The following is a 12,340-nucleotide window of genomic DNA, read 5'->3' as shown; positions in this document are numbered from 1 at the left end:
GTCTCCGAAGAGACGTGTAAAAAAAAAAACTCTTTTCAGTGTTATTTTCAATTTTCTCAACCACTCCTTATTTTGACCTGCATTCCTCATTAGATTTAATTCATTTTAATTTTTGTTTTTCTACTCGTGTTGAATTATTTTATTTTATTTTTATTTTTATTTTTTTACTTATATATTCCAATGATAAACCTGCACGAAATTAATGATCTAGGATCCATCAATTTTTGTAGTCGGGAATGGACGAGGCACGAAAACACGCTCATTCAAACTACCTTCCCAAATAAGAAAAACTCCGAGACATATGAATAAGTGACAGTATTGTTCGTCACAAGTAAACAATGGAAAAGAAGAAAGGAAAGGAAAGAAAAGGAAAGAGAAAGTTGAGCTGTAAAGTACAAAGAACTCTCTCTCTCTCTCTCTCTAGTTTGCTTCAGCAGTGTTGAGCTTCTTGGACTGCACTATCTTTGTCTTATTGCAAGTTTTTTGGCATTTGAAAAAATTCCAACAAATTTTTTCATCTAGAAACATGATTAAGAATCCACAACTTCTTCCCGGTGGTGGTGCTACAAAGTTAACTGTGTCCGCTACGTTGAAACAAAAGAGTTCATATATGGAAGGCATTGAAAAGGTAGATCTTCTTTCATGTGCTTCCAGTCTGATTGATAAATTCATTGATCAAGAGAATTTTCACTCGGAAATGAGATTAGGGTTAATAGGGGTGTGCAAATAAGGTTTGGGTTCTTGCCATATTATTATCCTCCAGCTATTCTAAATTCAATTGGGAACATCTGTGTAAGGTGGTGCCGGAGAGATTTAAACCTCGTGGTTGATCAACCAAAACTAAGACGCCTGCATTCTTTTTCCACACTTAACAAACCAGCTCCGGTCATTCTTTTCCTTTCTAGTTTGTTTTCAACTCTTTGGTTAATTGGTGATGTGATATTGTGGTTTGAATTTGGTACTGGATGGTGTTGCCAGGTCTGATGACCCATTGGATGAGCACAAGCCAATATGAGATTTTTTTTTAACTAATATGGGACCGTGCAACATTTTTATTTTATGGATAAAAATAATAAGTAAAAACAATGGTGACAACAAATCTTTTCCCAACTACCTGGAGTGCTTGCTTAATACTGGCAATATATCATCTCTTATTAACTCTACTCAAGTTAATTTTTGTCTTCTCTTCTTTTCGTATTAACCTCATGCTATGTTTGGGAAAGGATTTAAAAGGGATGGATGAGTGAAGAGATAAAAATACTTTTATTTTTTTATTTTTTATTTTTTATTTTATATTATTTATGTTTGGAAGAAAAAAGAAGAAGGAAGCAAGGAAGGATGAAATATCCCTCTTTGCTTTACATTTTTCTATCCGCCCAAAATTGAGGAGAAGAGAAAAAAAGAAGTCACCCCATTTATCTTTTCTGCTATCCATTCTATCAAATTAAACCAAAAGTGAGGTAGACACTTACTCTTCTCTGAGATGCTTCATTCACCACTTCTCCTCTCCTTTCAATCCATTTTTTACTCTCTCTAATAAAAAGGAGTATTAATGTGTACTATATCACACTTTCTAATTGACCCACTTCAAGGTCTTAAAAGGTAATTTTGACATGAACTTGGTCAGATTATGTTTCGAACACCCTGACAGAGGATTGCATATTTGATCAGCTTGATAACAACTATCATCTATTTTTCCTGATTAATTGGCCACTCTACCTATAATATACATATAAACCTGATTTAGTTGCGCACATTAAACTAAAACTGAATGGAATTATGAAATCAGAGGTGCAGTTCCATTTATCATTTGTAATGTACAAAAAAATCTTTTATAAACTAATTAATTTATTCACTTGTACAACTAAATTGAGTTTTAGCATTTTTCATTTCATCCATCACTTGAATTAAAATGAAGGATGGACTAGAACGGTGGTTTTAATGAAATAGAATGGATGTAAAATTAAAATTTACTTACCAACTTTAGACAAGTTACCATAGGCTTAGTACATAATTACGAGTTTATAATATATTATATTAACTCAATTAAATTGAACCACACAGTAAGAAACTCGATACTAATGAATAACCGTTACTGATGGTATCACCAATTGTATCAGATTCTTTATGTTGGGTTTATTTGACTTTGTGCTCGACCTCTCTTATTTTTGTAGCTAGATGTTCCGCCTATTTAACTTTTTTACCCATTTATATAATATTTTGAAGTTTCTCTCCATAACTATTAAGACACTCGTACACCCACATCCTATAAGGTAGCTCTCAATACACACTATATCACTAGGTTAGAAATGAAACACCACCAATTCCCCTATTTATAGACATCTTTAATGGAGGACTATAATGGATTTCAATTGAAGGCTAAAATTCACTATCTAGAATTTACTTCTAAAATATCTACAATTCTATCTACTTCTCTACTTATCTACGCACTCTTAGTCTTAGAATCGTCCACCCCACCCTGGAAGACTTTAGAGGGTACACTTGTCATGCAAAAGTGAGGGGTATGAGGCCACTCATTCTGTATAGGTCTTTTCTACTTGAGTCCCACCATTCTGTATAGGTTTTGACATTGGTCTATTTTTAAAAAAATACTAGGAATTGATCATACTTTTAAACAATTTTTTTAGTCAACAAATAGTCGAATAACGTTATGGTTGACAGTGCCTTTTTTAAAATCCATAACTACTCCCAACTTGTTTTCTACCGAGCTACCCTAGTCAAAATTAGAAAACAGGTCATATGTTATATATGATTTTTTCTCTAAGAACAGTTTTGAGATTTAATACTGATTTTTGTTTGGCTTATAAGAAATTAGTGTGTTCTGTGAAAAAAGAAAAAGTTAGACGGAAAGAAAGAACAAGAAAAAAAATCTCAGATTACGAAACACTAATTTCTTTATTTCTTTTCAATTTTTTTATTTTTCTCAAAAAAATGATACTAAGATTCAATTAGCTGGTAGTTTTCTAAAATCTGTTTTATTAAAATGTTGTTGATGTAGAATAAATTTTATATCTCAATGTGATGGGTAGAGTGGAGCTTGATAAATATTGTATACCAAGACTCAACTTCGCGGTCAGTTGGCGGGTTATTTACCCTAATACAAGGGTATTCATTCATTCTAAATTCTATCTATGTGTTTTTATCATCATACTGAAATCTCCTCTTTGGTTGTGGAAAAATTGTTAATTGGTTAATTGAAGAAGCGAAACTCTTAACTAGAGTACACTCCAAGTTTGAATCCATTCAGGGAGAATTGAGGAGAATGAAGTGGTTTTTAAAAGATGTCTAAGCAAAGCATAGATAAATAATTTGTATTATTTATTTATTTATTTATTTTTCGGAAATTTTGGCGCAGCATGGGCATTTTTATCTTTTCACGTTTTGTGTACCGAATACCGTGGGGTGTGCCGGGTGTGTCGAATAATCGTTGAAAGCATTTTATTGAGCTCGGCACTCTTTGAAATGCAAGGTTGGTTGTTTTTGCATTTTTCAATTTTTCGGACCTAACGGTCCCGTGTGGGACCCGCTACCGGAATTGTTGTATATGAGTATTTTGATTGGGCCCATTTGTATCATGTTTATTTTTATTTATTGTGTTTTAGGTAATTGTAAATTAAATGTACATTTATATGTGTGTGTGGTGTAAAATGGAGCCAAAAAGAAAAAGAGAAAAGAAAAGAAAATTGGTGGGACCCACCACCACTAACTTAAAGACTTTGAGACCACATTTGGCCTCTATCCTCTTTCTCCCGCTGGTTCTTCTTCCTCCCTCTCTTTCTTGAGTTTTTCTTTTTATTTTGAGACTTCAAACTTCAATTCTAGATCCTATCTTCAATACTTGGAAATTTTGAGTATCGTTTGTGGCAAAACGGAGAGCACGGCGAGCTCTACACGTGAGTACCAACAATTTCAGATTTGGTGCTCCTTAGGAATTTCGAAATCTAGACCCATTTTGGAGGGTTTTGCTCAAAATTTGAGGTAGGAGCTTCTAATCCACGAATTTCTTGCTCCTTAGTGAATCAATCTTTGTTAATTGATGCTTAACATGCTTAATTGTGTTAATTACCTCTAAAAAGATTTGGTTTTGTAAATGAAACTCATGTTTATGTGTATATGTGGATTTATAAGACCAATATGCTTAAATGTTGATTTTATATACTTGTGTGTTTGCTAACTTGTTAGAATTTGTTATGTGAGAAGCATGTTTATGTGTAAATTCCTTATGCCTATGGTGTTAGTAATTTATTAGTAATTGTTGGATAGGAGCATGTTAAATTGCGTAGTGTATGAATCTTTCATTGATCATGGTATTGAGAAAGTATGTGATGATCATGCATGTCATTGGGCATCAAAATGGGAAAGAAAATTGTTTTGATATGAAAAGGGGAATTTTGGGGAAGAAGTTTTGATTAAAGAGATTGTTTTAGAAAAACCCGGTCGCCGCGGAGTCACCAAAGGGCCGGTAGGTTAATGTAACCTAGAGAGAATTAGGGAGATTGCCCTAGCGTGGTTGAGTTATCTGGGCCTCATAATGACGCTGCTAAGGTACCAACGGTAAGGGATAGCAACCAATCCTTCTCTCGGCGCTGAGGGGGTACCAAAGGAGGTTACATTAACAGTTTCAAAAGTGATAGTTTTAAATGTGATAAAAATGGGGAGCGACATTAGCATGCATCGCATTCCATTATTCGAAATTGAGATTGGTTATTATGTTGTGCTTTCCTGTCACAGTATGACCCCGGCTCCTATTGTCCTATTCTTTATTTGGATTCACGGGGACACAAGAAATGTGTCTCAGGTGTCACCTACTGAGCATATTGTTCACCCCAATTATTTAATATTATTCAGGTCACGGAAAAGAATTAGCGAATGATAATCCACCACAGGCTTGAGGGTATTTGAAGGACATTTTGGATATATTTCGTAGAACTTTAACTCGTTTTTGTAAAGCACATGTCACCAAATAAGTTAAGTTCATTTGGCTTGTAAATGATGATGTAATTAGAAGCTTTAACCGTTTTGTTGTAAATTAAAACATTTATAAGGATTATGTAAAAGCTTCATGAAATCGAATCCAATGTTATTTTATCGTGATCATGTATTAGAGTTTTCATCTTTGAATTGTTGAACAACTCATCTTTTTAACGGTTTAGTTCAGATTCGGAATACTTCTAAGCCCTCATTCCAGTTCTTCTTTAGCACCACAACTGCAGTTCCCCAGCATTAGGTTCTCAGGCTCGGCATTGCCATTTCGGTCAACCGAAATGGTGCATCGGTCGACCGATTCACTTTGCAGCTCTTGGGATCTCCTATTTCGGTTGACCGAAATAGAGTTCGGTCGACCGAACCATCCTCAAGCCCTCAGGATTTTGTCTTTCGGTCGACCGAAGCTAGGGTTCAGTCGACCGGTTCTGGAAGGTTTGCTTCGGCAGACCGAAGTGCACCTGCTTGTTCATTTTTCTTCTCTTCTTCAATGTACCCTTCTCTCGACCTTTGGGGCATGTTTGAGCTTTTGTGAAAGCCTAGTGTTGATCCTAAGGGTGACGTTTTGACGCTAGAAATAATGTGTTTAACGTAGATAACCTCAGGTTCGAGTAAGGACCCGGCTAACGAATCGGACCTCCGGGTTCGGGGCGTAACAATAACTAAAAGCCCGGAATTGATTATGATGAGGTATTTGCACCCGTAGCTCATTTGGAAACAAATATATTGTTAATTTCTTTGGCAGCCCAAAACAATTGGAGAATTCACCAAATGGATGTGAAATCGGCTTTCTTGAATGGGTTTCTTGAAGAAGAGGTGTATGTTCAACAACCCATGGGCTATATTGTAAAGGGGCAAGAATATAATGCCTTGAAATTGAATAAGACTTTATATAGCTTGAAACAAGCACCAAGGGCGTGGAATAAGCGAATTGACAAATATTTTCAAGACAATAATTTTTCAAAGTGCCCATATGAACATGCTCTTTTCACCAAAGTAAGTGAGAATGGAGATATATTTTTTGTTTGCTTGTATGTGAATGATTTAATCTTCACAGGTAGCAATCCAAAAATGTTTGAAGATTTCAAGATGGTTATGGCTCGAGAGTTCGAGATGATGGAGATTGGCATCATGGCTTATTATCTTGGCATTGAAGTCAAGAAAATGAAGGATGGAATTTTCATTCATTAAGAAGGCTATGCTAAAGAAATTCTAAAAAATTTAAGATGGAAGATTGTAAATTGGTGAACACGCCTATTGAGGTTGGAATTAAATTGTCAAGAGATGAAGATGGAGAGATAGTGGATCCAACATTTTTCAAAAGTCTTGTTGGAAGCTTGAGATACTTAATATGCACAAGGCCGGACATAACTTATTTTAAGGCGGCTAATCCTTCTTTACATTAAAGGTACACTTGATTTTGGGTTATTATATTCATTTTCTAATGATTTCAAACTTGTGGGTTATTGTGATAGTGATTGGCCGGAGATTTGGATGATAGAAAAAGTACTTATGGCTATTGTTTTTTCATGAGAAATATTGCTTTTATATGGTGTTCAAAGAAGCAAGCCATTGTCACCCTCTCAACTTGTGAAGCAGAATATGTTCACTTCATGTGTTTGCCTGAGGAATTTGTTGAAGGAATTACACATGCTACAAGAAGAGTCAACGGAGATTTTTGTGGATAACAAATTAGGAATTACTTTGGCCAAGAATCCGGTATTTCATGAACGAAGCTAGCATGTTGATACAAGATTTCATTTCATTAGAGAATGCATTACCAAGAAAGAGATGGAGCTCAAATTCATCAAGTCACAAGATCAAGTTACGGATATTTTCACCAAGCCCCTCGAGCTTGCGGAATTTTACAAGTTAAGGAGTTTGCTTGTAGTTGAAAAAAAATCAAGTTTAAGGGGGGTGTTAGAAATTAAACTTGATTATAATTTTTAAAGTCTTTGAAGGTCAATTGTGTTTTTTATTTGGTGTTTAATTTTATGTTTATGGGAGTTTTTACTAGAGTTAGTGGGAGGTATGAGAGTTACAACTAATAATAGTCATGTTAGTGGGACTTATGCCTGCTAAATATTACGTTAGTGGAGCGTTAATTTTCATTGTTACATATATGTTTTGAAGCCTATAGAATCTCATATATGTTACTCATTTTTAATCAATTGAAATAAAAGTATTTTCCTTCATTTTATTTTCTTTCAAATATTATAGTGTTTTGTATCTACGTCACTATTTCCAATAGAGACAACTTTCATTTTTCTATGGATACCCGATTTACACCAAAACATGTACTTGATGTGCTCTATAGATTATGGTACTAATCACTACCTTAGCATAAAAATCATTTTCAACTAATTGCTACTAGAAAAAAGAAAGCTTTAACATGACATAACTACATAAACAAAAAATTTAGTCCTTTTGTTATTCAAATTCCATATATCTTAAAAGAAACTCCCAAACATTGTGTAAGCAATTCCTCATTTGTGAAGGCGATAAGTAGGAATGGCCACTATATGCTTAGCTCTATTTATTACAATACCAAACTCCTCAGTCATGTCGAGGTCAGTTGGCAACACGCCGTTTGGAAGCTCCCAATCAAAGCAATGCACCAATTGCGCCACTGCTAATCGAACCACCGTGAGACCCAATTGCATCCCAGGGCAGCCTCTTCGGCCAGAGCCAAATGGGATGAGTTGGAAGTCGCGTCCTCGAACATCAATAGTACTCCCAACAAATCTCTCTGGAATGAACTTTTCAGGATCAGTCCACACCTTTGGGTCTCGCCCGATTGCCCAAACGTTTATGGTTACTAAAGACTTTTTCGGTATATGAAAACCGTTAACGGTGCAGTCTTCGATGGCCTGGTGTGGGACCAGTAATGGTGCAACCGGATGGAGCCTGAAGGTTTCCTTTAGAACCATGTACAAGTAATCCAATCCTTCCAGGTCCGATTCTTCCACAATCCTGTCCATGCCCACCACTTCTTCCAACTCTTTCTGGACTTTTTTCATCACTCGTGGATGCATTAAGAGTTCTGAGAGCACCCACTCAATTGTTGTTGATGAAGTGTCAGATGCAGCTGCAAGCATGTCCTGTAAAGGAGATTGGTGGATATGAATAAATAGATTTGCAAACTTGATTACAAGTGACTACAAAATTTAAAGAATCTGAGTCATTCATCCATGATATCTATATAACATCTATGCTAAACTTGTTGAATTTATAGTGTGTAATATGGTTAACCAGTGGTTGGCTATAATGGTAAGTCAGTTGGGCCTAATGCCACATGAAGCATGCATCCGGTTTAAGGATTCTCCTTGAATGCAAATAATTTCTTTGGGTCACCCCTGCAGATAAAACCCTAATCTTTACCCGACCTGTGTGGAGAGGGCACCTTGCACGGTATGCAGGAGATTAGTGGAGACAAAGTCGTGGATACCCAATAAACTAATAGTTTTTTCACTTCAAAACTAATGACATATTAGTATAGGCATCGATATATCCTAGTAAAATTAATTACTGATGTAGATTCAATAAAATTACCAGCAAATTGGCTTTGATATGAGAACGATCAATACGGAACTCAACTTCTTCAGATTCCATGAAGGCCAGCATGATATCAATAAAATCCTTGGTTTGGCCTTTGTCCCTAGCTTGAACATGGTCATCAATTACCTTCTCAAGGAACTCATCAAACACCTTGCTAACAGCCTTCATGCGCCGAGTCAGTCCTTGAAGGTCAAGTGCCCGGACAAAGGGAAAGTAGTCGCCAATGTTTGGAGTGGCCGCCAAGTTCTTGCCATCATGAAACACAGCTTGGAAACCCCTCTCATCGAATTCCTTGTCCGTGTACTTCTTCCCAAACACCATCCGACAAGTCATATCTGCATTCATGGACAAGACTTTGGCACTAAGATCAACGGCAACACGATCATGGGCTGCTTGTTTAATGAATTCGACCAAAAGGCCAAGCTCTTCGGATCTCATACACTTGAAAGAATTTATTTTATTGCTGCTAAGCAATTCTACAGTGCACAACTTGCGTATATTGCGCCAATATGGCCCATATTCGGCCATGGACAAGTTCCTCTGCTCATAAGACATATACTTGGCAGACTCTAGAGGTGGCCTAGTAGCAAAAGCAAGGTCATGTGTCTTAAGAAACTGCTCAGCTGCTTCTGATGATGAGACGATGATGTTGGGGACGAAGCCAAAGCGCATGTACATGATAGGACCATATTCTTTGGCTAGGTGTTGCAGATCACGGTGCGGAAGCTTTCCTAACAAATGAATGTGTCCCAAAATTGGGAGTGCTTTTGGACCAGGAGGTATTGTCTTATTATTGCTACTCCTTAACCATGCTTGCACAACATAAGCAAGTGCAACCAGTACTGCAATTGTTGTCCAAGTCGAAACCATGGCAGACATGTTTGGTATGGTATCTCAAACTAGGCCTCTCTGGTGCTCAAATATGGTGGATGTAGTCTAAAAGGCTCAGAGTGATCTAACTCTTTACTTATAATATGAGCAAGGTCACAATCACAATTTATATTATAAGAATTTCGGACAAAAAAATGAGAGTGCTTAGGGTATTTTAATTGTTTCGATAGTTCCATTCAGAGAAGATGAGAATCTCCATGCAACTGATATCACAAGGAGAACAATATATCCTTTTTGTCTTCATGCCTTCCCCTTTTTGGCATCTCCATTCAGGAAGAAACTAAAGAGAAAAACAAAAAAGTGCTGCTCCTGCTAATGAAAATATAACTCATCGGCACGGGTAAGATTATACCAGCACTAATGCACGGTATTCCAACAGAATTGTGCTATTAAGTCTACTTGGGCAAGAAGTATTAGAATGCGGGAACTTTGGAAGTCCTCATGTTGCACCCCTTTTAAATGCCCCTAAGACAGACCAATAGGAGTGTAGTAAAAGCTTGACATGCATGCGCCAAGAAGACCGAAGTACCAAACCATATGTTTTTTTTGAAGACAATTATGTTAGTGGTTAAATGTGAAAAGAGGGTGCAAAACTCAAATACAGTTTTTATTTATAACATGGCACTTATAAGTCCGGAACGGTCAAATGGAGGGAAAATAAAATTTGAAAAGATTTATTTATTTATTTTTCTTTCCAAAAACGTGTTTTTATTTACATGGTCTTACTTAACAAAGAGAGGACTGTGTTAGAACTAATAACCTACAGTATTAGGCCGAATAAATAATGGCAATTGAGGCCTGAAGTGGGACCGATGAATGGACTTTGTGTATTCGGCCCACCACTTGGGTTCGGCTCATTGGCATGACAATCATTTTTGGAAGGGAAGGACTGTGCTAGAAATTTGTGTTTCTACACGGGCTCAGCCCAAAAATCTGTATAACTAACATCAATCATCTTCTATTCTACAAATGCACCACCATCATGTGTATTGACGCCAAACCTTTAAATATTTTGATTTATTCCCTACTAAAAATTGGGATTCTAAATATGAATATATATATGCATATATATATATATATTAATTTCGCTTAAAATTTTCCATAAATTTGATAAGAAATTCATTTGTGAAATTTTGACCAAAACAATATAGCAATGAGTGAAAATTTTAAAGGGTTTTGTTTTTACTTGACTCTAACCATTCTTAGTAGGTCTTTTATTCTTGAGTCTCACCATTCTGTATAGGTTTTGACATTGGTCTATTTTATAAAAAATATTAAGAATTGATCATACTTTTAAACAATTTTTTTAGTCAACAAACAGTCCAATAAATAACGTTAAGGTTAATAGTGCCTTTTTTTTTTTTTTTAAATCCCATAACTACTCCCAACTTGTTTTCTACCGAGCTACCCTAGTCGAAATTAGAAAACAGGCTATATGTTATATATGATTTTTTACATTATGAAAATTCCTGAAAATAATTTTTTGATTTTTAATACTATACAAAAATCTGCTTGATTGAATTTTCTTTAAGAACAGTTTTGAGATTTAATACTGATTTTTGATTGGCTTATAAGAAATTAGTGTGTTTTGTGAAAAAAAGAAAAAGTTAGAAGGAAAGAAACAAGAAGAAAAAAATCGTGAGATTACGAAACACTAATTTCTTTCTTTCTTTCCAACCTTTTTATTTTTCTCAATAAAATGATACCAAGATTCAATTGACCGATAGTTTTCTAAAATCTGTTTTATTAAAACCGTTGTTAATGTAGAATAAATTTTATATCTCAATGTGATGGGTAGCCCAACTTCGCGGCAAGTTGGCGAGGGTTGCTGGAGGGCAAAGTCCCTCCGCCAGAATGTGGGGGTTCGGGGGATTGCCCTATACCAGAATTTTTGAGAGTTATTTTGATAATTTCTACACTTATTTGCCATACTACTAGAGTATTTGTTCATTCCAAACACTCAATATCCACTGCTGTTTTTGATGTGAAATCCCAGCTGCCTCTTTGGTTGTGGAAAAATTGGTAGTTGGTTAATTGAAGAAACGAAACTCTTAACTAGAGTACACTCCGAGGTTGAATCCATTCAGGGAGAATTGAGGAGAATGAAGTGGTTTTTAAAGGATGTCGAAGCAAAGCATAGAGAAGGACTTGCTGAGCAGAATTTTGTTCTAGAGATTGAAGACATCACTAATGACGTTGAAGATATCTGATAACTGTGTGTGCGCAATTGCAAAGATATCCAATGCAGAATACTGAATTTCAGTGTGGTTTACAGAAAGTTAGAAGAAGCTATAATCTCCAGGATACTTGATCCAAATCCCAAAACGGTACAGCCTCCGGAATTTTGGATCAGTGGGATACCAAGACTATTTGTTGCAGTGGGATGCGAAGACCATTTGTTGAAAGACTTTCAGTGGTAGATGGAGGGCAGATCACTACAAAATAAAAAATGTCCCTTACATGGAAGTTTATGCAACCAATAATTAGTGGCCTAGTGGTATCAGTCCCTACTTTTCAAAAAAAAGTCAGGTTCAAGCTTTAGTGCTACACTAATTGACTGGTCCTCTACCTACCATTCTCTTTTTAATTTAATTTTTTTTTACCCTATTCATTTCAGACTTATATGGAAAATCCAAAACTGTTTTCATGTATATGCAAAATTTCCTTTACTGATGCACAATATAGAAGTTCTGCTGAGTTATTTTTTCATGTCTTTGATTATCACTTTTTCGTTGCAGCTTCATGTTTGACATCTCATGCATTTTACGGAATCAGAGTTAATTGTGACGAATTATATTTATTTTGGATATCTAAATCAAAAAAATAATAATTTGGTTTTTATTTTTATTTTTTTATTTGGATCAGAAATATGATACTTTAGTTGTAG

The 12,340-nt window shown here is 35.7% G+C and overlaps 1 protein-coding gene across 1 annotated transcript; it reads right to left on the bottom strand.

Moving 5' to 3' along the window:
* Positions 1-7,490: 7,490 nt before the first annotated feature.
* On the bottom strand, positions 7,491-9,432 carry LOC132273245 (cytochrome P450 71AU50-like). The gene is made up of 2 exons (XM_059774242.1): positions 8,557-9,432; positions 7,491-8,105 (listed from the first exon to the last, which is right to left on the bottom strand). The coding sequence occupies exons 1-2, from the start codon at positions 9,430-9,432 to the stop codon at positions 7,491-7,493; spliced, it is 1,491 nt and encodes a 496-aa protein (XP_059630225.1).
* Between the last annotated feature and the right edge of the window lie 2,908 nt (positions 9,433-12,340).

The sequence above is a fragment of the Cornus florida genome, unplaced genomic scaffold (assembly GCF_030987335.1).
Source record: "Cornus florida cultivar Cherokee Brave unplaced genomic scaffold, ASM3098733v1 CherokeeBrave_3.0.0_Hap2_Chr09, whole genome shotgun sequence".
In the NCBI taxonomy this organism is placed as follows: domain Eukaryota; kingdom Viridiplantae; phylum Streptophyta; class Magnoliopsida; order Cornales; family Cornaceae; genus Cornus; species Cornus florida.
The sequence above is the reverse complement of the archived record's forward strand: the minus strand, read 5'-3'. Positions and strand labels throughout refer to the sequence as shown.